Genomic DNA, 24774 nt, shown 5'->3' with positions numbered 1-24774 from the left:
CTGCCCTCGCAGAACATGGCCACCACCAGGAAGGGAAACTGGCCACCGCCGGGGTTTGCAGCGGGGAGGCAACACTGTGCTTTGTACTGCTGAGTTTTTCTTAGGTATGGATTCTTGCTAGATAAACCATTAGTCTGGGGTTTCAAAGGAGCTTGGAGTTAGATACCCAGATCCCCTTGTTCTGCTTTTTCAAAGGTGAAAGGAGAAATTAATCACAAATGTGTGAGAGGGGAGAGTGAATGTGGTGCTTAGTGGAGCTAAGCGAGCTCTTGCCTTCAAAACCTGAGCTGACAGTCGGGGGGGATGGTTGAACGGTGATGAAGTCAGGTCTCTGTTAACCCTGTCTTCAGCCCGCACTGATCTGCACAGGGGAGGGGTTTTGTCCTCCCCAGCACTGGCAAAGCCCAAACTGGACCTCAAGTGTCTGTGGGGGTTGGGGAGGCCTGTACAAACATGACCCACGGAGACATCACTAACCTTTACCAGAAAGTAGACTTCCTTCTTCCTTTTGCATCTTCTGACTTTCCTGGGAGTGTTGCCGTTTTTTAACCACAGCTCTCCAAAAGTCTCTTCCACTTCACTGAGGTAGGATATATGGAGCCCACTGTACAGTCTGTGTTGATGGGGTTATCTTTGCCTCACGGGAGAACACCGTTGCCTGGGCACCTGTATCAGTATTGCATCCCTCGGTGTGCCACCTGCACGTAAGTCTGATCCGTCTAATTTGTCTGCCATAGGAAATAATTGTAACTATATAATGTAGTCCTACAATCTACCACATTTTGTGAAGGTGTCTGCATGGCTTTGATCCCACAGCAGCCCAAAACACTGCCAAATACTCCCGAAAACCACCAAAACACGCCAAGGCCAAACCCCACGCAACCCGCAGCCGGGTGACTGCGCGACCCGTGGCTGGCGGCAGGTGCCGGGCACTGTCCCCGAGGCCCCCAGCCAAGCGCTCGGGCGCGTGTGGTGGCCGGTCCATCCCCTCGGCTCCGTGCCGCAGGACACACACCGGCGCATCTCTCGGAGCCCAGCGCCTGCCCCTGCATCCTGCCCTCGGCAGCGAGGGGTCTGGCGGGCTCCTGAGCTCTGCCCGCCACGGCTCCCTCCCTTGCGAGTGCGGAGAGTGTGGCAATGCCGCGAGAGGCGCGCCAGCGGCTTCAGCACCAGCTTGTGCCTTCATGCTGCAAACCGAAGCCCCTGGAGCAGCAGCAGGGCGCTGGGTCAAAGGGCAGAAATCGCTATTAAGCACACAAATTCTGCTGACTTTCAGGGGGTGCCAGGTCCTCCAGCGCCTCTTGTGCCTTCAGAAAAATAAAGGACCTTGATTAAAGCAATCACAACAGAGTAAGCCAGGACTTTGTAATTGTAGGGAGCTTTGACATTGTCTTCTGAATAAATTGAGGGCAAATTATCATGGCAGATTACTTTGATGGCTGCCTCTGTTATTTGGTCTTAATCCTAACTTGATACTTCAGGCTAGATGATAAAATTCTCCCATTGCAAACAGATTATACTTTTTTTTTTCCCCTCCCCCCTGAGGGTTTCAGTTGTTCTTGCTGATGTGATTTCTTGGAGGTAGGCTTCTGCTTCTTTCCTTCTTCCAAACTATGTATTTTTCATGGTTCTGATTTTTCTGCAGCTATTTATTTTTCCTTTGAAGGAAAGTAGAAATCAGACCTAAATAATCTGCTTGATTTTTATCTGAGGCAGCTGTCTGGGACAGAACCCATCATTCAGATCTGTTACCTCTTAGACAACAGAGATAAATTAATTACAGGGCTTTCCCCTGACATCCAGACTCTTGCCTGCAAATGTTCACATAAAAGATGAATGACAATGAGATTCTCATTACAGCTTGATGAATTAGCCTTTTCACTTCAGTTACAGCAAAGTCTACTTCATGGTCAACAGTCTTGTTTAGGCCCAGCCGTTTTTTTTTTTCTCTCTTCAAATTCAAATCAAACAGTTGCTGTCAAACTACCTCTCTTGGTGCAATCCATTATTCTGCACTTTAGAATTTCTCACTTTTCCAGGGAATTTGCCACACTGGTTTGCCAGGAAAAATGTTACTCAGCAACAGCATCTTCCTCATTTTCTTCAGTGCAACGAGTTGCAGAGCTGAGGCTGCCTCAAGAGGTGGAGGCTTTCCAGAAAACAAAGGAAGGACAGAAGACCGTTGCCTCTGCAGTCCCTAATCCCCTCGATCAGGGTAAACCGAGCCACTTCCCCCCAGGCTTTGGTGTCTCAGCAGACCCAGCAGGCGGGATGGGGTGGGAGGGGGGTGGCCCCACGGCCCCCCGCTCAGCCCAGCCATGGCAGCGCTGCCAAGCCCCCGGCTGTGTCCCTGCTGCCGCCGACGCTCCCGGGCACTCAGCCCCGTCCCGCGCCCGCTCGCTCCCCTCTGGCCGGGGGTTTGGGAAGTTTTGCAGGTGAGACCGAGCCGGGGGGCTCCAGCTCTCCCAAGGTGAGGACAGATGTTCTGGAAGCCTGCGCGTTTCAGTGCAGCGCATCTCTCTCCTCTTCCCAAAGTGTATGTGGGAAACACCCTTCGCTGGCTTCAGGACCTGATGTCTCTGTTGTGCTTTCTACTTGTGTTCCTGCACAGTAATGTTTTCATTCTACTGCTATCTGTTTTATTTTTTTTAAGTAGCAGAAACTTAAAATAACATAAATATTTTATTTGGCTGGAGTGGATGTTGTAATACAAAAGCTGGAAGGGAAGGAAAACTAATTATCCTCCAGTACAGCGAAGTGGGGTGAGGGCTGTTGCGAACAGTCCCTCGGGTGTCCCTGACGGAGAGGGGACGTGGCTTCTGCAGGTGTCCCAGGCTGCCCAGGCCGAGGGGGAAGGTGCAATTGCTGTCTGTCTCTTCGAGGCTCTTGGGGCTGCGATTTAGTCACAATACGTGGTGCATCACGAAGCTTTCATCTTCAGGTGGGTGTGGAGTAAAGCAGAAAGATTCCAGGGGTTGGGAGGGTGCGTGCGCGGTGCTTACCCACCTGCAGCCTGCTCTGGGGAGGGCGTGTGGCCGAGGGTTTGCTGGTGGAATGGTTTGCTTCTCTAAAAACCGAGGGGAGATGGCTGTGGTGTGACAGCAAACGTGCCCAGAGCTGTTCACCTCGCCAAATGCAGGCTTCACCCACAGAGACGTTACAGCAGTGTAAATACTTAAATAACGTCCCCGAGAGCCCACTGTGCATGTTCACAGTTTTTTGGGGGTGGTTGCACCACCCGCTGAGGCCTCTGACCCTGGCTGCTGTCGCTATCAAGGCACTGCCTCGACTGGGTGCTTGACCCCATCCGGGGAATCCTGTTGATCTGTGGGAGCGCTGGGCAGGGGTGCCTGCAGCTGCACGGGGATCTGGGGAACCCACGGCTGCTCTAAGGAAAAAAGCACAGGAAGGGAGCAGTTACTTTACAAACCCTCTTTGCAGTACCCTGAGTTATCACTGAGAAATGACCTTGGGAATATCTGTCAGTTCTTTCATACAGACTGGGCATACACACACAATAATCTTGTTGACGTGTAATACACGGTTTAGTTAAAACTGAAAAGTAAGTGGGCAGGAGGGAAGTGTGCAGAGGTTTCACTAGGTGCTGCCCACACACTTGTTGCCAGTTTGTGAGAGGGTGGGACAGCTGAAGATACACCCCTGAGCCCGCTGTGTCTCCCTGCGGGAGAGACCCGTCCTGAGCGGGCTGCAGCGCAGGGACACCTTGTTCCCAGGGGCACAAGTGCCATTTTGGGACCCTCCTGCTGTGAGGAGCCAAGTGGTTTTCCTGAGTAATTTGGAAAGCTATTGTCTACACAAAACCAAAGTCAAAACAACCACCCCTCCAGGTGCTGTTTTACAAAGGAAGAACATGGTGTTTGTTGCTCATAGTTCTTGGCAGTTTGTCATGTTCATTTGCTTGTATCTTTAAGTGTCAACATCTTGATCAATTTTATTGCACCTGCCTGTGGTCAGAATACCACTGGTGGTAGCTCTGATTGGTATTTGGGGACAGGAATAAGTAATTTATAATGACCATAAGTGAAAACATCAAAATATCAGTAGAAAAACAGTAGCCATAGTGTCAAGCTGTCATTATTTATGTGGCAACATTTACCTGTACATCTTGTCTCTGTATCCTAATGCTTCCCAGGCCACGTTTACTTCACTGGCTTCTCTTGGCTTTAAGAGGTTTGTGTGCTTTTGGAAGTAGTGTCAGAGAAGATGCCAAGGCAGAGTGATGGCACTGGTCACCAGCCACTTCTGCCTCAGGAGGCAGCGCCTGTCCGTCCGGGCAGCCCCCGGAGGGGGGGTGAGCGTCGGTCTGAACCCCACCGGTACACTGACACGTCTTTGGGGACATAAGGCTTTCCAGAGTTTTCCAAGCCCCCTTGTCTGTCTGCTCAACCACTTCTTTTCGCTGAGGACAAAGCAAACGTCTGAAAAAAATATTTTTCTGTATAACCAGTGCGTGAAGGATGTGTGTGCAGAGGTACCAGGGATAGGGGAACTGGAGGGAAGAGTGGAAGTCTGGGGCCCAGCTGTAGCTTTTGAGGGAAAAGAGGCTGTGGTTTTATTTCTTGTTCATCATCTCCCGAGACCCTTGTGAAAGCAGAACTGCACTTTGGTTCATCATTTGCAGAGGCAATGAACTGGACGAGGGTCTTCTGTGTTCCATGGCAGGGCTGGGCCTGGGGCAGCAAGCGCTCCCCGGGTTTTGCTCTGGGGAGGCGCAGGCACTCCTGGCCCGTGGTGGTTTGTCTGTCAGCCCCCCTCCCCTACGGCACCATCGCTGGTGGAGGGACCGTGGCACTGCTGGGTCTGGTGGGTGTCTGAGGCAACGCGGCGCTCGTCCGTACAGCACACAGAGGTGCTGAGACGCGGGGGGTTATGTCCTGCTGCGGGACTGTCGCAGCTCTCTGGTCCCGGCCCTGGGGCCTCAGGAAATCACCTCCACGGCTCCTGCCACCTTCCAGCCTGCTGGCAACTTCTAAAGTCTCTCTAGGGAATATAGATGAGGGGGAAACGTGTTCAGTCCTCTGCAAGATGCAGCAAACAATTCTCATCACCCACGAGGACTGCACGAAACGCCCAGTCCCCCTGTGCACCGTTCAACCTGCAGCCCCGTGGCTGCTGCTGTTCGTGGCATTGCTCGGGCGTTGCTGGGGCTGCTCACAGTGTCTCAGTCCGTGTGATCGGTGTGTTCAGGCAAGGCCGGACTGGAGATTGGCTTAAGTTTGATTGGCTAACGCTGTCCATCCGCCAGGGAGGAAACTCTCTGCTATCATCGTTTTCTGTAACAGAGGCACGCGTATAATGCGGCGTCACCAAAGCTTTCGGTATTTGTTCATGGCTGTATTAAAAAGCAAAGGCCTTGCACAACTCAACTGAAAGAACAAGGCATTTCCGTCATAAAAACCCTGAATGAAATTACTGTGAAATGAGCTGGACTGGGAGGGAAGGAGGGTGCTACTCCTTTTCCCCCTTGCTTCCCGCCCCGGGAAGGGGATCTCGCCCGGGACCCACGGTGGGACCCTCCTGGGCAGAGGAGTGAGGTGCCGGCGGCTTTCCTGGGGACCCCTCCGGGGCTGCGCACGGGGACCGGGGCTCTCGGGGTGGCCGTAAACCCGGCTGTCCTGCCTTCTCGCTGGTTGAACCTGCCTGGATCAGTCTCCTCTGTAAATGGAATGAATCCTCTATTTCATTCTGATCTGTTTCAAGCTATTTTCTTGCCTTTAAAATGTTGTTTTATTATTTATTTCAGACAGTTACTTTAATTCTTCACTTCAGATGTCTGGAGACAGTGAAACACGGGGATAGAAGGATGCGAAAGTCATTTGTACTGAGCAATCAAATGTTTTTGGCTTTTAACTTCTCTTAAAAACCCATGTAAAGTAATACCTGTCCTCCTCAAGCAGTGACTGTTAAACATAGTTGCTGAAGAAGAGCATAATTACAGATTTGAGCAGAATACAACGGTTGCATAAGATCTAGTGAGGGACTTGTGCATCTCCCCATGGGGGCTGTGCCTTGGGGTCCCCTGAGCCTTGGCAGGGTGTCTCCTCGCAGCTCTCTGGGGTGTTGATCCTTCCCGGCCGAGTCACGTGTGCGCGGCACCGCAGCCGTTGCCAGCGGGAGCCTTTTGCTGACGCTGCTGTGCCGAAAGGCTCCGGCCTGACCCGGGGTGGCTCAGCGCCCAGGGGAACGCCAGGCTTTCAAAATCTCTCGGCCTGCTTTTTTCCCCCCACCCCTTATTATTTTCTTAATCCAGTTTTAGAAATTGTGATCATAAAGTAACTGGAGGGAGCCAATAATAAGCAGACTGGTCTGGGAATCGATGTGTTTAAGCACCTTTGCCAGAGGCCTGGCGGCGCCTCCCCGGGGGCGTTCGAAGGGACCGTTGCTTGTGTTTGTGCGCAGGATGGTCCCTCCTGGCCGCCGGCGCGGTGCTGTCCTGCGGGGAGGGCGCAGCCCGGTGTGACGGGGACCGTGCAGGGGCCGTTCTGCTCCGCTCCCCGGCGCGGTTCCCCTCCCGCCACTCCAGCGCTTCTCGAGTCGCCCTCCCACTCCGGCTCAGTAGCTCCGTGTCCTGGCTCGTCCCTGCCGCTCCAGAGGGCTCTCATCTGCGAGAGCCCCTGAGGGACTCGCTGTGCACCGAGCTGCCAGAACAGGAAAATCCCTCAGGAATTTTGTCTGTTCTGCCTGCCAGCTCTTCAAGGAAACTCTGATCTCTCCAACCATGAAATAAAACCGAGAAAAATATCGCTGAGCCATATGGACACAGAGCAGCATAACACCCTGATGTAAAGTCCTCCCTGCTGTCTCTGGTGCCAATTATCAACGCAGCTTAGAGCAAAGCTGAGACTTTTAATGCCCAAAGCATGATGCACTCCTCTGACCTTGGAAATTATTTTTATTGCTGCTTTGGCTAGCTGTCTCCTTTGCAGCTTGCTGGGCTGTAAGCAGATGCAACAGAAATGGTGGAGACAGCTAATTTCAAAGGTACACGGCGTTCTTCCGCAGCACGTGGGAAACATGAATGTCTGGAAATCTCATTCTTCTGGCATAGGTTAAACTTGGAACTGCAAATGGAACCACAGAAATTCCCTCAGTCCCTTGTTCTGTCAGAAATCGTACAAATCCCTGTGTTGTTGCACAGCTCCAGTGCTGCTCCTGCCCGGGCTCTGTGGGATTTTGTTGCGGTAGCTGGGAAGGACGGGGGGTGCCCTGGCCGCGGCGGCAGGGCTGGGCTGGAGGAGGGGAGCGCTGCCCGAGGAGCGCGGGGTGCTCGGCCTGGAACGGCTCGCTGCTGGGCCTTCGGAAACAAGCTGTACGCTTTATTGAAGGTTACTTAGCCTCCAGGCTCTTGCACTTCTTTCTTGCCTCTTAAATGGATGTTTTCCCCAAAGACGATCTTTTTAAAGCCGTTCTAACAGGTTTCCAATTACTTTTCATCACATTAGTCTTCCTTTCTAAAAATTTCTCTCTGAACATTGAGTTCATTTTGAGAACTTGGGAGGTTTTTTTCTTCTTGTTCTATTTTTGTAAGAGTGTGTTCATGAAGAGCTTTCCCAAACCTCTCCCCACTAAGAAAACCCCAGCGAATCGGTCAAAAATAGGACCAGCCTCTTCTGCTCTAACAGCAAGGTGCTTCTACCTGCTCCCAGTCTGTGCTTTGGGAACTTGCCGATCAACGGCACTCTTGTAAAGGAGATGTGAGTGTTTTGGCTTAGGAAGGTATTTAAATACATGAACTTCAAATGTAATGGGAAGTGCCCCATGGTGAGCAGTTACCTGTGCTTACGCTGAACTGTATTCCAGACTACACTTAAGCAGGGTTTCTGAAATCAAGGCTAACAGATCAGATATGGTCCGTTTAAATCAGTGAAGTTATTTTCATCAGTGTTACTAGTCCCTGGATCTTCCACAGCTGCGGAGGTGAGTTAACTGGTATTAAATTGGGTATCAGTCAGGCTGTGAAGTAGGATAATAACCATTATATTCCATTGTCTTAAATCCTGAGAGGAGCTAAGGATAAAACATGTTACTGAATATTCATTAAATTTGGGAGACTTCAAGTGAAAAAGTGTATCGTAGTATTAAGAATGAACATTTAAGATTGAAGAAGGAACCTTACCTTTATCAGCTCTGTCCTTCCCATCAACCGGAGAGCAAGAACTAATGGCAGATTAATTTCACTGCCTGACTTTTCTGAGATTGTTTTGAAAAAGTCTGCGAATAGCGACTTCCCACGCCGTGCTCCGGAGCGCTCTTTCCCTGTTTCCTCACCAGCCGAAAGTGCGGGAAGTTCCGGAAAGGCCGGAGAAGAGGGAAGGGGATTTACAGCAGGAGAATGAGGCAGCCCAGGGTGCTGCCGCTGCTCCCACACCAGAGAAATGAGTAGTCCTGGGTGGGAAACACCAGACCCTCCTCTCCATCAGGCGCAGAAGTGGAGCTGGTGGGATTCCCTGGAGCGCAGGTGAGCGCTCGCAGACGGGTGCTGGCATCTCGTCCACGGCAGCGGGCCCGCGGCCGGCAGGAGTGTCCGGACACTGCGGCTTCGCAGGGAATGAAATGTCAATACCGTTAATTTTATGGCGGAGCTTGTAACTGTCAAGGACTTTGATCACAGTAACATCTTTATCTACGGTGCTGGAGTGCAGAGGAATTTCAGTTGCTTATGCTTAAAGTCTTCTTTATGCAAAACAATAATAGTAATGATTTTCTTAACAGAGTGCTTTTAAAAGCAGTTTTCAATGATTATCAAAACTAGAAATTTTTACTGAAATAGAAATTACTTAAGCGAATTGTTTCCTTCAAAAAGCACATAAAATATTTTAAATGTATCAAAATTATCATTTACATCTGTTACTTAAATTATTCTTGAATATGGCAAAATCAAATGTAGAACGGCATCATAAATGGAGGAGTGAGGTCATCTGCCCCCTTCCCCTACTTTTTTTTTTTAATTTGGTGGGGCTGCTGTATAGTCCTTCAATCTGAATTTGGAAACGCTTGGGTTTTGAGAAGCTGAGGGCCAGGGCTAAGACCAAGGAGAAGGAAAACTGAATTCCTTGAAGTCAAGCCACTGAGCCTTGGAAAGCATTTCCTCTTCTCTCCCAAAGATTATAAACGTAATAACATTGGTGAATATTTATTTAGTATAGCACATTTATCTTGTCTGTATTTGGGGCTCTGTTGTGCTTGTTTATTTGCAAGCCCTGGAGAACTGAGATTTAGTGGCACCAATGTTAATTAGAAGTCAGGTTTGGTAATCGCTCAAGAAGTGCTTGTATTCCCATCCAGACGTGGAGTGAAATCAGCACCGTGTCACTCCAACAGCCAGTCTTGACGAAGGAATCACCGTTCTCACACAGAATATTCAAAATAATTCCCTAGAGTGTAATGGGGGGGGGGGGGAAGCACTTTACACAAATTGGAAAATGAGCTGAACTTCAGAAACGCCTTATTTTACTTTTTGTGAAAGCCTTGCCTGTGTGATGAGTGGCCGACACCGGTGCAGGGCAGCCCCAGGAACCTGCCCTGGGGCCGGGACCTCACCAGGTCAGTCACTGCCTGGAAGAGGCTTCTCCTCTGGGTCCTTACACTGCAGTATTTTCTGAAACCTATTATATGGTTAATATCTGCAAAGCTTGTGATTTCATTGTTTGGTATAATTCTATTCAATAAAGCTGCCTCATTGCATAAAGGTCTTGGTATTTAATATTTAATAGCATAAATCCCACGTGAGTCCTCGGCAGAGGATGAAAATTACATTTTAAATTAATGTGCACTCAAAGCCTGCTCTTGTTTCTTCCTGCGTTTAAAGGCCAACAGCCATTTTCAAGCATAGTACCAGCTTCCAGAGGTGATGTCCATGTTCTCCTCTTCCAGAACAGCTGGTTAGCCTCCAGAGGTTGGGGGTGGTAACTCCACGTGCTGAAACCGCCAGCGAGGGGGAAGCCCCTTCCTGGGGGCGCTGGCCGTGGGGAGAGACGCTGATCCACGCCCCGGCAGCTGGGGCCTCTCCCGGTTATCCCGGGCAGTGCCCTCCTGGGGATGGGGAGCGGCCGGCTCTGCGTCACACCTCCCTGCTATTCCTCAGCAAACGGACCTTGCCGTGAAGTGAACAGGACATGTTTCAGCAGGCTTGCGGCTTTTGCCGCTGAGGGCCAGGGAGCTCCTGGGGCTGTGGCTTTTGAGTAACGTGGTCCAGCTCTTCAGCAAATCTTCAGCCATTCCAAGCATCATAATGGAGATGACTTTGGTGCAAATCTTCAGCTTGCTCTGTTTTGGGGGCCAGGTCAAACATCAGCATTGGAAGTATGCCATTTTTTCTGAAAATGTGGGTCAAAATTTTTCTTTCTCCTCTGTAGGTGAAGCCAGCTGGGTGCCCTGCGTACCACGGTCATTTCAGCGCGGACACCTGGGAGCCACAGAGTCTCTTATTGCTGTGTCGTGCTGGCAGCATGTGGCGAAGGCTGCCGGAGCCGTGTCCGCCACGGGGCCGTTGGAGCAGCTCAGGCTCTGCCGTTGTGCCCCAGCCCAGCGCAGCTACGGACAACATGTATCTCACGTCTGGGGCAATAACCAGCGGGTTTGGTACTTACCCAGGACGGCAGCAGCGCGTTTCCAGGCTAGGCTTTCAGAGCGCCATCAGCATCCGTCCCGTTGGCCAGATTTTCAGAGGATTTCAGCATGCAGCGCATACCTGGCATCTCATGTTCTGTTACAGATTTGGCTATTTATATCGCTGCTTTCATAGGAGCTGAACTCGGCGTTGACTCTTTCTGTCTGACCCCAGACAGTTACTCATCAAAGCGTGCTATACACTTACAAATTAAACAAATGCTATTTTAAAGCCCAGTCTGGCAAACACTCAGCAGCCAGTTTGGTACTTATCACTAGGATTATTCTAAGTGCCTTCAAGATCACTTCCTGAGTAAGCTTTATTTATATATTGTGAATAACTGTTTGCATCCAGGCCAGGCAGACTTTCTCCTCTTAGTCTTGGCGGCAGGGAGGAGAGGCAGGAGCGACTACTCTCTCTGCACTGCTTTGAAAGCCTGAAGTGCTCCAGAAGAAAGGTCAGACAAAGCGTTTCTTCACGTTAATTCCTTTGAGTGGCATTTAGACTTAACCAACTGTGTTACAGACTTTTATTACAATAGCAGAGTCAGTGCTGGGAAGTTTTGCCCTCGCATGGTTTGTAGCTCTGGCGCTACGGAGACCTTTTAAGAGCACAGGAGCAGCTGAAGAGAATTGCCTTGATGTACTCTGGGGCCTCTTTCTGCGGTAATTCTGCCATCTCCTCCCGCGGTGGGGAGTTAACAGCGCGGTGTTGCGGCTCTCCGAGCGCTGCCAGCTTTGCCGGAGGGTTACGGCACCGCTTGGCTCGAGCGGGCCCTTGGGAAGGCAGCGGGACGCGACGGCGGGAGGGCAGAGCTTCGGCGGGGTCTGCGGCAGCAGGGGCCCCTCCGCGCCTCGCCCAGGCCCCTCCAGAGCTGGGGGACAGCGGCCAGAAGTGTCCCTGGAAACCCGCTGGGGAGCCGAGCCCTTACAGCTGTGGCTGCAGAATGCTCATCTTGCAAACACTTTATGAAACAAAGCGATGGTAATTTCCTTACTTTCTCTCTGATGAGTTTCAGCAGAAATTATTTCCTTTTTGTCTCTGCTGGGGTGAGGTTTGAGAGGGGAATCTGCACCTAAATGTTTTGTTCTTGAGACGTCACAGCCAAAGACATGTTCAACTTGTCACACAGTTTATAGACCCACACCACAACTAGCAATAGGCGTTGTCCCTGAGATGTAATTTCCCATAGCCCCAGTGAAATTGAGATAGAAATATATACGTATATATACGCATGTATAACCTTCCAGATTATGTAAGTCCACCATCTGCTGCTTTACATAAACAGTGCTCATATTCCACCTCTGCTTCTTTACACTGTGGTGTCCCCCACACAAATCATTGCTTATGTGGAACACGGGGCAGCCGATGACGGAGGGACTGTACCTTTTGTTCTCCTCTAACTAAATCCTCCTTCCTTCTAGTAAGGTGGAAGTGGAGAACCCACAGAGCAGAAGCACCATCTATTGTAACGTTGCCCATTGTGTTCCCACTTACTGGCTTTGTTCTTACATGTGCAAACCAGGCAGATTGTGTTTACTTTGATAAGCAACTTTACTGCAGGGTCAAGGAGAAGATGGGCAGGAAAGGAGCAAATCTTCCTTAAACAACAATGCCTGCAATAATTAGCAAATGTGGCAAGAAAGAGCTGATAAACAAGTAAAAGGTGAGAAGTGAAAGGTGAACTTCAGGGCAGTTCATTAAGATGTTAAATGAAGAGCAAACCAAAACTTCTGCAAGCATTTAGCAGATGGGAGGGTATTCTGGGAGCATGGCATTTGTCCAGGCAGTGAGTAAAAGCTAGAAATACATGGATTCAGGACCATTTTACGGGAATCTGCTTTATTTTTCAGAAACAAATCATTAGGAAGGCAAGGCAGCGTTTACATTTCCTTTGCCTGTATTTGTATTTCTGCTCTTTGGGGAGCCTACAATGCTGAAAGCCTGCGTTTCAGACTTGGAGCCCTGACTCTGCTTTTCAATTACAGGTGCCAGCAGGGCGATTTAATTAACCTGCAGTGCAGCACAGGTGCCAGTGATGTGCCTTGGGATCTGACCGGTGTCCTGCTGCCTGTACATCCGCCCAGGGGCTTTCTTCAGCCTGCAGAGGCACCCAGCTCCTCGTGCTCGTGGCCTGGGCCGGAGCTCAGGTGGGTGCAGTCACCTGCAGCAGGGGCAGCTGGCTCCGGAGGGTCACCGTGGGAGGTGGGTGACGTGCAGGGAGGTGACTCTCCCTCGGCCTCTGTCCTCGTGTCTCCTGGGTTTCTGTAGCTGGCTGAGCCTGAGAGATTTGGGTAACTGCGACTGAAAACTGGCTCCTCGCTGGTGGAGGGGCGCTGCCTCGGAGTGGTGGGGGTGGGCTGGCTGGCACCATTTAAAGCTCTGCTGAAGACTCCTGGAAGGCTCTGCCCTGGGCCATCTCCAGAGCTTTCTTGCTCCTAACCCCAGGGGAAGGCTTGCTTTAATGACTGTCACCACCCCAGTTTATATATATTCTTTTAGAGACTGGAACATACTTGACTCCCTGGGGTGAGCTGCTTTATAAGAGTTATTGTTGGGGTTCGGGGGGGGGGAAGGAGTTGCAAGTGCTCCGCAGAGGCAGGACTGCCTTCCATATGTTCAGCTCTTGGTGGTTTTATTTTTGATTAGGAGCAAGGGACTGATATATGTTATGAGGAAGTGATGAGTTACCTGGCACGTCTGGAGCACTGGGGATTTTCTCACATCAGGATGATGGTGATGGATTTTTCTTTCTTTTTTTTTTTTTTTTAAATCTGCAGCAGAGGAATCTCTCGATGCCTGATTGCAGCTGACAGGTAAGCTATGGAACCAGCTCGCTGGTGAGTGTGACAGGCCTTCCTATTTCCTATCCCCACTAAATTTTAGACTTTAATGGCTTGCTGAAGACATGCTGTCAGGATGATGGAGATGGTGAGATTATTAAATGAGAACATCTTCTACTTGCTAAATTGCTTTAATCTCACAGGAGGCTATATTAGCTCATATTGGCCACCCCTTTGTAGGGTTTAGAGGAGGAAGCAAAGAAAAAAAGAGCAAGGAGGGGAACTGCAAAAATGCAGCAGTGTTTGTTTTCATGAAAAGCTGTGGCAGAGCCCAGGAAGGAAGGTGGGAATCGCACCTCGCTCTGCCTGCGCTGCGGGCACAGTGCTGGTCAGAGAGGAGGCAGGTGATGGATTTAATTGATCCCAGCACATGCTGGTTCCAGAGGACTGTTACTGGCTTTGGTGCATGTGAAGCACAGCACATCTGGTGTCTTGTCCCTCGCTGGCCATGGAAACGATGAAGAAGTTATTCTGTGTCAGGCTGCTTTTTCCTGTGCTCTCTTATGTGGGCTCATGTCCTGCACCAAGGGAGAAGAGGGCTGCAGCACGGGGACTGGAATTTGGATCCTAAACTTGAGTACGTGTTTCTCTGGAAACTAGGCTGCAGTTGCAATTTATACAAAATTGTTCTTTTCAAAAAGAAATGATGGAACTGGTTTGGACTAATTACAGAGTTGTTCAGATATCTTTGGCGTGATAGCGTGACTTGAAATCCCATGTGCTCCACTTGTTATCAGCTGGGGAGATGGAGGGGGAAAGGAGACAGAAAATGTCAAAAGGAGAAAAAATTAGGTAGGAAGGCACTGAAAAAGGAACGAAGTAAAACAGGAGAAGGGGAGAGATCCCTGTGAGGAGCAGCCAATACAGGAAATGGAGCTGTCCTGAGATAACATTCATTGTGCATGGGAAGGCGTATACCTGCATTCCCAAAATGAAGGAGGAAATGGTCTGTGAGCTGTTGTTGATCTGTTATGTTTATTAGTTGCTTGCTGAATTAAGTTCTCCTGTTGGATGTCGCCGCAAAAAGGATTGTAGTAAGAGCTGTCACTGGATTATAAACATCTAAGGCACGATTGCTGTGCTAGTGCCTGGGAGAGGTGTGCTGGAAGAGAGGAGCTTCTTGCCTCACCAGGCAAGAGTCGCTTTGCAGACCGTTCACTTAGGAACAGTCACTGCTCCCGAGATCTGTACGTATTTTGTAGGGCAAATGCTTTCTTGTGAGTCAACTTCCCTGAGTGGCATAAAACTAGCAACTGAACAGAGAGAAATATTCCATGTCAAGGTAAGTCTGTACTGCTGTAATACTCTGTGGGTGTAATTAGTCCAGCAGTCGCTCCCACAGAGCTGAGAAATGCTGGTTTTCCCAAACATGTGTCGTTCCTTATTGTTGTACTCTTCAGAATGCCAGCTGTCTCTCTTCGCTCTTTCTCGGCACAGCCCAGGGGTCAGGGAAGCACAGCTCGGACTTCCTGCGCGGATAAACTGCTGGCACTTGGGATGTGTCCGATCGAGCTGATTAGGGACAGGCAAAAGCGCAGTGACTTGATGGATGTTTTTATCCAGCTCAGGCTCGGTGTGTACTGAAGCTTTCCAGTATGGTTTCCGTGAAATCCAGCATGATTTCCAGGTTTCTGAATTCCCTGTAATTTCTCTTCCAGCAGATGTAGCTGTGCTGGCAAGGCCATGTGCCACCCCAAAACCCCACTGGGGAAAGCAGCTGTGGCTCCTCTCGGGGGGACACCCCAAGCCCTCCTGGGCTGCACAGGCACAGGGCCGTCTCTGGGGCTGCTTCTGGCGTGCCTTCAGCACGAGGCCCCCTCTCCTCCTGCTCGGGGAGATGTACCTCGACAAAATAGTTCACAGTCCAAGAACTTGCTGCTGGAGGAAACCAGAAGGGCGACAACCTTCCCTTCTCATGTCCTTCATTTTGGCTGTTTAAGAAAGCCTAACTGAATTCCGAGCAGGTATTCCAGCTGCCCGTCCCATCTCTCGGCCTCTTCCCTAGTGTCTATACAGTTAAAACCCCAAAAACCCAAAAAAAGCCCAACAACAAAAAAACCCACCAGAAATAAACTACACAACACTGAATAACCTTCTATAACTAGACTGGAGTTAATCAAGCTAAATTATTAAGATGATCTTTGCAACCAAATGAGCTGATTACCAGTAGGAAGAAACTTCGTTTATTATCTGATTTTAAAAGCTTGAATAATTTTAGCCATTGACTTTATTGTCAGCCAAAAGAACTATTTCAATTATTATCTCTAATAACTTTGGAGGACATCTTTAAAGTTCTTTTCCATGAATCCTACTTCACATGCTACTGCGGAGATGAAAGGAACAAGCTTAACCCAATGAATAACTGATAAACCAGAAATATCACTGCCTTGCCTCGAAACATCACAGATCAGAGCTCGTCCCTTGAATATAATCATAGTGTACGCTATCTCTGGCCTTTATTGGAGGCAAAGCTCTTTTATGGTATTCTGTCATTTATGACAGTTCCTCCAGAGAGTTCATTAGGATGAACATTAATGTGGCTGAATCTAGGAAACTGCTTTTCCTGACATAATGCCAACATACATTACAATACTCTGCCAATGCAGTGGGGGAGCTTTATGGTTGTTTAATGCGTGTGTGTGTGTTGCAAATTGCATCACTTTTTAACTCTGTGTAAAGCAGTATCTTTTTTCTGAATTGCCACCACTATAAATATATGTAATGGGGTGCCTGAACAGCTGTTTTGTTCAGCAGTTATCTATGATGATTATGTATTCATAGGTTAGAGTTTCCAGCACTGGAGAGCTGCAATTAATCTGTACTGTGCCTCAAACCATCAGAGTGAGCACTTGGGTTTTCCCCCTACTTTATTGGTATTTCTTAGAGTTCCTTGTACATAAACATCTGTACTAGGAATTGAGGCAAAGGAAAGAAGGAATGGCAGAGAAATAGCTGATGACTTCCCCCTTCCTCTGATCATTTCCTCGCAGCGGAGGTGTGCAGGATTAGCCACCTGCAAGTCCAGAGTCCATCACTGCAAGCGTAGTCGTGGTGGAGTGCTCGAGGCCAGTGGGTTGGTCACTGTGGGTTACCTGCTTCCCTGCAGCATAGGGCATGTGTGTGTGTGTTTTTAAAAGAAAAAAAAAATCCACAACAAAAAAACACCTAAGAAACACCCCATGACCTGTTGCTGTCAAAAGGTTTCATATATCTTGTTATGAAATGAAACTTAGTTGAATGCCCTTGCTGCTGATTTTCTGTTTTTTTGAAAAAAACCCCAAAGGTATTGCTGCGTCTGGTGACAAAGGACAGGACAGATGCAAGAACTGCTCTGAAGGGAGAAAAGGATAAGATCTAGTGAATATTTCCTGGAGGAGTAAAAGAGCATCATATGAAACTGCCAGAGAAAAATAGGCATATGGACAAAAAAGAAAAGACTATAACTGTCCATAAGCCAAAGAATAACATTAACGGTTTAAAAAAGAAAAAAAAAAAAAGCCAGGCTAAAACATGAGGCAGTAGAAAAGGTGACTGAGCATAACAGACACATCTGAAATCGCAGCAGAATGACCAGAGCACCAGAGTCTGGCGCTCTGGAGTGAGGGGAAAACATCTCGTCTTGCTGAGTTCACTCAGGGATGGCCTAAGTCTGTTTCTTCTGCTTTCCACCCTGTTTCCCACTGCAAACTTGATGTGGTGGGATGGGAAAATACAGAAAATGACAGTTTGTTAACTGGGGTCACCTGGTGAATATCCACGGGGTCAGAAGTGTATTTCCAGGATCCACGCGATGTTGCATAAGCATCTGCTGTGATACTACTTGACTGCTCTAAGGAGGTAGCTGGGAGAGCGTTATAAAGGGCTGTTGTTAAGGGATTAAAAGGTTAGTTTTATGATTGTGCATTTTTCTACAAGATATGGGTGTCAAGACAGCAACACAAAAAGAGTATCATGTTGATAATGCAAAGGATGTCACTAATGGCATTCAGGCATCAATTTATTGGCTTCTCAGTATGACTGATAGCTGTATTGATGTCATCATCCAGTACCACCAAAACCATCAAACTGTCTGTGGGAGCAACTATCTCTGTGTGGTGTGGATGAGTGTGTAGCCTATGGGCTTTGGGACAGATGCTGTTACTGAGGAATAAATATCCAGTGCAGGACATGCATGAGAACTGAGCTCTCGTGTGTAACAAAGGCTTTTGGCAGCGTTCCGATCCACTGAAGAGAGGGGCAAAGCCTTCCTAAAGCAGCCATGGGTCAGATTTGTGGTGGAACAGCTTAAAGTGCCCATCCTGTAAATCAGAGCCATGCTTTCTGTGTCCTGTTTATCCTGCAGGGAGGTGTTAGAGGAGAAGGAGAGTTGTCAGTGCAAACTGGAATTTGCCCAACGCGTTGGCTAAACACCATCCCCGTGTGCAGCTTAAACCAACTCACCAGCACTGTGGGGCTGAGGCCAGGCACGACTTCTCAGCTGCTACTGCTGACAGAAGAGTAATTTCCACTGGTGGGAGGGAATGGAAAGCCTGGTGGTGTGGAGAGCTGCCCCTGCACCCGGGGGTTGTGCTCTGTTGGTTTTACAGTGGTAGGAGCGAGATGGGGCTGAGGCTCATCGTCTGTTCCTTGCACACTTGGTTCAGATGGAGAACACTGAAGCTGTAAACTACCTCATGCTTTCTCCCATGGCCTTACTCTAATCTCCTCTCTGGGTCAATTCCCAGGTAAGAGAGCCATGGCATTACATTTTTAATTGTTTTCAGCTCAGTCTTCTGAGTCGCCAGCGAGGGGCTGGCAGAGCTGACGGGACACGCTGTAGTGCCTCGTGTACAAGTGTCTGATCTGGTCGGCGCTGCCGTGGGCACTGTGCTCAGGAGACTTCCACCGGTGTGGGCATTTATCTTAGTCAGCCATAATGAACCGCATCTGCCAGGGGAGAGAGGACAGCTGTAGGGGCTCCAAATCAGCTCCGTCTGTCCACGGCTGCTGCCCCCCGGCTGTGGTGGGGAGGATCTGAAGGAGCTGAGTCGGGAAACTTGGCTGGCACGGAGGGACCTTCAGGGCTGGTGAGCGAGTTGCTGGGTTCAGTGTGGGATGAACTTGGAGCCCAGGAGCCTTGTTGGGGGGTGGGGAACCCCAGGAACATTCACTCAAGGTTTATCAAGTTTGGATCAAACAGCCGAAGCATTACAAACTGCTGATGGCCCCTGAGAAACGGGCCCTGACCTGTGCGGTGGGGGAGATCTGGCACAGCAAGGCACAAAGGGTCACCCGAGAAATGGGATTGGAACGTGGAACTGGGAGAGAAAACCTGCGCATCCTGCTGCGAGGTGTGAACCTGGGGCAATAGGGTCATCCCTGGCCGAGATCCCAGGGAACACACGGCTTGTAAGGACAGCCCCTGCCTCGGCGTGGTGGTGGTTTGGGGGGAGGCAGGGCAGCTGCAGCTGGAGCGTTAATAGGGAAGGGAGGGTTGGGCAGAATCGGCTTTTCTGCCTGATTGGGCAGAGCTGGGACTTGGTGTCCTGCGTCCCAGGGCCCCTCTCATAGGCAGCGTGCTGCTGCCTGGGTTGGCAGGGAGATGGCAGGGGGGTGGCACCACGTGCCAGCCGTTCTTCACGAGCGTGCCTCGCTTCATCAAGTGACACCTTCCAGCTGGGCGTGACCTCAGCCTGCGTCTGGCTGGCAGCTCCTTGAGGAGCTCTGTGTATTCCCATCTACCCCGGGTCTGGGAATTTTTCTTTTATGCTGTAGGCATCAAAAAACGCCCAAGCAGTGGCGTTCTACCATCCTGATAGACCCCCCGGGCTGGCACTGGCTGGCCGTGGGTGCCATCCCCTGCAGCGCTGCCGTGGTGTCCTGGTTTGAGCGGCCCCTCGCTCCCGGCAGCTCCTCGGTTTGGAGAGGGCGTGTGGAAGCCCCTGCGCCCGCTGCTGGCCCGCGCTGGCTCCCAGAGGTGGCCAGTGCCCGGTACTGGGGCTGCAGGGGCCGGCGTGGGCATCACTGCGAGGAATCGTGCTGGGCTGGGGCCCGGCCAGGACTGCCCCTGCATTTTGGTGCAGGTGCAGAGAAAGCAAAGGAGGGTGAAGCTTTGTTCTCTGCCTGCCCTCTGCAGAGCCTCTGAGTTGATCAAACAGATATTTTTTTTTGCTCTTTCAAGTCTAACGATGTCAGAAAGAGGCAGCCAGGTTATGACTCTATTCTTAGTAATTAGGAAGATTGGTATAGGGATGTGGAGAGGTTTCCCAATGATTTTTAGCAGCTAGTTATTTCCTTGAACAGCCTGGATTAGTATCGCATATAGCTGATGAATATGCTGGAGTGACTGGATTGATTGATAGTAATTTCAGGATGTGACTGGGAATTCAATTAACTTTTAAAAAATGTTTAAACAAACGGCTTAAACAGAGTTGGTTTTGTGGGAGTTTAGCAGCCTTGAAATTTTGTTCCAGTTTGGAACAAAACAACAAAAAAACCCCAGATTTAGTGGGCTATTAATGTTTTTTAATGATTTTGCTTCGCTGCAACTGTTCAAGTAAATCAGTGCTTCATTCGATTGTATTTTACATGAATATTGATATCTGTACAGCACATAGTACTATTTTGTACCATCTTGTGTTTTCTGTAATGATTTGAATAACTAACAGCCCAATTAACTTCAAAATAAGGAACTGCAAAGCCAGCCCCCTCCAATTCTCCAGTAAAGTCAAAACAGAACAATTTGATAGATTCAAGGTACTGTATTTCTAGGGGTTTTCTTCAAAACACTTTTTTTTTATCAGCACTAGCACAGGCAACAGAGAGTTTTCTTTCCAGAAGACACAATTGTCCAGCAGAAAAACGTCCAGCAGACGGCGATGGCCGGCGGGGCGTGCGGGGACAGAGGGCGATGGCCGGCGGGGCGTGCGGGGACAGACGGCGATGGCCGGCGGGGCGTGCGGGGACAGACGGCGATGGCCGGCGGGGCGTGCGGGGACAGACGGCGATGGCCGGCGGGGCGTGCGGGGACAGACGGCGATGGCCGGCGGGGCGTGTGGGGACAGACGGCGATGGCCGGCAGGGCGCAGGGGGACAGAGGGCGATGCCCCGGCCAGCGGTGGCTGGCTGCGTGGGCCGGGTGCCGGCAGGGCCTCTCGCTTGGGCTCCTCTCGGCACCCGGCAGCGGTGGCTCCGCGGCGCCCGTGTCTGTCGTTCACCTGCTGTCGGTGCCAACCGGCGCTTCCCGGTGTCGGTGGCATCGCTGTCTGCAGACCGACCCCGCTGCTCCTTGCCCCTGCAGTCCCCGAGGGCTGCGTAAAAGGGGGTGGGGGAAGAGGGAGAAAGAGGCAAAAGAAAAGAGTAAAGAAACTTGATCAGTTAATTGGTGGAAGCCTCTCTCCTTGGTTGACTGTACGCATTTTGACAAGAGCCTCCCCTTCTTCCCTAGAGTGTTTTGGCAAGCGAAGCTCTTGCAAATAAAGCAGAGGATCTGCTGAATGCACAGCCATGCATAATTTAGTAATGCTGGAGCCTTCTGCAGGTCTCATCACAAACTTGCATTCAGCAAGTGCTAACACAACTCCTTTGTGGACAGGGATTTCTGAGCGTTTCTTCTTTTTTGGTAAGATTTGGACATCAGACCCCTGCAAGGAATTAAAAATTAACCGTCAGGAAGCTTGTTAGCAGGGCTGACATTTAACAGACATATCCATTCATACATGCACACATTCAAAATAAAGAAATGTTTGTGAATTCTTGAGTGGGTTGACTTTGAAGGATAGTATGAATAAATAATGGAAGACTAGGTTTTCCTTGAATTCACCCTATTCACCCATAAGTCATAAAAACAAACTTGATGCTAGAGAAAATAGCTCGGGGGAAAAAGACAACTCTTCTTTCATTCTAAGGAAAAAAAATAATGTTTTGTGTTTCTGGACTAGGTGCTTGAGAGGAAAAAGCCATAACTGTAACTTCTGTGTGTCTGCCCCATCAGGTAGATGTTTCATGCAGGGAGGAAGAAAAAAGATTATTAAAACTAGTGTTAATATTTACTTGGACTAATAGAATGTTGTGCAACATCACCCGAATTAAAATCAAGATTGTAATTAGTAGGTGGTTCATCCTGTTCTAACAATGCAGAATAATTAATTCTTCTTTTTCACTTCACAAATAGTAATTAAAGAGAAATATTACATAGCTGCACCTGTTTTTCATTAAACACTTGCCACAGTGAGTAAACCAAATCTTTTATTGATGAGAACAGCCATAAGTTTGAAAACTCGGTGAAGAGCATGTAAACCCCTCTGAGGTTCCCTAGAGATATGTGAGAAATCTGAAATTATTAAAACATATGGTGGCACATACTGATTACCAACAGCTCCTACTGTGGTTGTGAGCCCTAATTTCTCTTTGACTCTCAGCTTTTCTAAGTGTTCTCAGTTTGGTTGGTTATCCCCCCTTCCTTTAGTAAATCTCTTATGACAGGGAATCAGCATGACATCGCATAAATAAAGACTGTTGCATGTTGTTTCCCATCCACCTTTCTCAATATTTCCACTTGATAAGGTTTTGGGTTTTTTATTTTTATAGCCTAAGAAGTGATGTACTTGGAGGAAATATGAGCTTCTTTCTTGTGTCTGTGTATTTGTGAGGCGAGGAGCAGGTCATGGGAGGCAGGGGGAGATGTGAGGAGTAGGATCAGATAGTTCCCTTCTCCAGAATACACAGACGCTTTGCAGAAGCAAGGAATGGAAAGGTATTCAAGGACAGAGAAATTATAGTGTCAGAAAAGGTATTTCTTATTGTGATGAAAAGAACCTTAAAGTTGGAGGTTTGGTGAGTTGAAGGTGTAAAAGGTAAACTTCCTAACGAGGTTATCACCAGCAGTGTGGAAAGGGGCTGAAAGGAAAGGGGAAAGCAACCCTTGAATGTAGTTTCAAGTAATAGCCGTAATGAGTAGAAGTGCTTGTGTTAGGCAGGGGGTCGTTCATTTGCTTCGGAAGGATATGGAGGACGTTTCAGCAGAGACCAGGATGCACAGGTCTGCGGGCATTGGTCTGCGAGCATTCCTCCTTGGAATGGGACGATACCAACCAGCTGTCACCTTGTGACTGCAGTTTATCACCGGGTTTGGAGAATGGAGGAGAGCTTTGCTAATGTTTGGGTGGGAATTCGTGAGAAGGTGGGTGATTTGCGTGGAAGATCTCAGCAGTGCGTCACCTCCTTCCCCTCCGTGTGCCTCGTGCAGGACCGAGCGACGTGTTGCTGCTACGTCTGTGATCCAGAGGCTTCGGCCAGGTTTAGGAGGGGTGTTCTGGGCACCATATTGTGCAAAGAGGGTGCTCTGAACCCCACGGAGCTTGCACCAGTCCTCAGTGGTGGGGCAGTGATGGGTGGAGGCTGGCCTGTGCGAGAGGCAGCTCCCCTGGGGCTGTGGGTGAATCGCCAGCTGCTTACGTGATTTGAATTGCAGCAAACAAAGACCAAGAGGTTGCACATGAGTAAATATTTTCCATAGGAAGGTAACAGCAGGCAAAAGCACGTGAGGAGCTGCACTGCAGACCTCCTGTGAGCCCTGGCCAAAACCTGCCCAGAGAGCAGGGGTCCAGTGGTGCCCCACACCCTTTCTGGGAGTGGCCAGACTGACGGACAGTCCCACTCCAGGGACTGTTTCTCTGGTCTTTGTTCAGCAGCATCCTCTAAGCCCCATCCCTGTCAGGTGTAAGAGGGGGTTTAAAATCCTGTCTGCCTTAACAGCTGCCTGAATCACTAGGCTTTGTTTTACTGTGGTTTCAAAAAAACGTCATGTAGCTGGTATTAACACTGAGTGTTTACACTTGGTATTATATTTGGGCCCCAGAGACAGAGTGTATTTGTATGTCTGGTTGATGTATTTATAGTGTTTGCCAAGTTCCCCGAGTGCAAGGACGTACACTACCACTCATTGGCCATTATCTGTTGCTGTTCTCTTTTTGTGCATACATAAGTATTTATTGATATTGATTAATATTTATTTCTCATAAATAATTCATCACTTTGAGTCTGTATATGCCATTGAGAGCAATGCAGGAATACCCCACCGTGTATTCAATGTGGTAGTGAAGTGTGCTCCGTCCCCCAGGGGACTGCGGGGGGGCTGAGGGCAGCGCAGGCAGCCCGGAGCGGGGCATGTCTCGTGTCGGCGTCGCTGCCTGGGAAATTGTAGGTTCAGACCCCAGCCCAGCTGAATCTGCTGGGTTCTGGGCGCTGCCACCTGCTTTAGGAGGAAAAGCTCTTTCCTCTGCCCCAGCAAGAGAGAACCAAGAGGGAGTGTGGCAGCAGCTGGCTCCGTGGCGGTGGCTGCCCGACGCAGGGGCGCGGGGGACGAGGGGCTCTCACCTCACCAGGGTCCGGCGGGAGCTGTGCCGCTGCGGAGCCCGGCTCGCCGCCAGCCCTCGGCCTCCCCTTTGCGTTCAAACTGTTCACCGAGAGCGACGGGGAACGGCCCAGCCCGGGGCTTGGCACGCTCGGTGCGGGCACAGGGCATGTTTTGCCTTCGGGTCGTGCCAGGAGAAGAGCTGGTGCACGGGGATGGGAGAGTGCTGCATGCCGTGGCTGAAGGCTGTTACCTCCTGAACCACTGGAGTTACTAACATTAGTCATTGTTTGCCTCAGTAGAATTGGAAGAGCATAAGTACATAACAAAAGCTAAGCCCTGAGAGAGCCCTTGGTCCTGGGTTTAGTCAACTCAGACGCGAGGGAAGGAGGAAAATAACGTTAGAGGTGAGCATGACCACAGCTCCTCTGCGGGGAAAAGTAGGTCATTTTGAAGCAACAAACAGCTGAAACAAAAAACAAACGAAAGAGAAAAGAAAAAGAGATGAAAACTCCGTTTTATCAAATCCCAGCTGCACACTGATACCAGTTCTGGGAAGGCTCTGTGGAGAGTGGTTGGCACTGCACCCTGTGCTGGAGCAGGGAACGGGCCCCGCTGTCCCCAGGGAGCCGCCGCTTGTGTCGGGCTGGAGATGCTGGAGGAAACAGGCAGTTGCGAACGGCCTTTCAGGGAGTCCACCTCCTCTTCTGCTCGTGGCTAAATCCCCTGCGTCCCTGGAAAGTGCTTCACTGAGCTCTTTACCAACAGATTGCAGTCAACCAAGTGCAACCCGGTCCTCCACCCCAGTGTTTGCTACTGCAGCACAAACCTTGTCATTTGGTGGAAGAGGCTGATGCCAGGAGGGTTTGCTTTAGGAAGAAAAATATTCCCATTAAATGGGACTGTCCTTCCAGTACAAAGGTAGGGCACGGGGGGGCACCAGCCAGGCCTCTCAGACAGCAGCAGCA

General features: G+C 49.8%; 1 protein-coding gene across 2 annotated transcripts in view; it reads left to right on the top strand.

Annotated features, from left to right (window-relative positions):
* Nucleotides 1-24774, top strand: part of LOC141932262 (uncharacterized) — a 180028-nt gene that overhangs the window by 89404 nt on the left and 65850 nt on the right. The window contains exons 1-4 of one of the 2 annotated variants that reach the window (XM_074845541.1): nucleotides 2850-2941; nucleotides 10377-11614; nucleotides 12619-12780; nucleotides 13411-13446. In XM_074845541.1, coding sequence (XP_074701642.1) covers nucleotides 11271-11614; nucleotides 12619-12780; nucleotides 13411-13446 — 542 coding nt within the window. In that variant the 5' untranslated portion in view covers nucleotides 2850-2941; nucleotides 10377-11270. Of the gene's footprint in view, nucleotides 1-2849; nucleotides 2942-10376; nucleotides 11615-12618; nucleotides 12781-13410; nucleotides 13447-24774 lie in introns of those variants that run through there. The other variant, XM_074845542.1, reaches the window with a different exon arrangement.

Source organism: Strix aluco, chromosome 19 (genome assembly GCF_031877795.1).
Source record: "Strix aluco isolate bStrAlu1 chromosome 19, bStrAlu1.hap1, whole genome shotgun sequence".
NCBI classification, from domain to species: Eukaryota; Metazoa; Chordata; class Aves; order Strigiformes; family Strigidae; genus Strix; species Strix aluco.
This window is presented reverse-complemented; position numbering and strand designations above follow the sequence as displayed.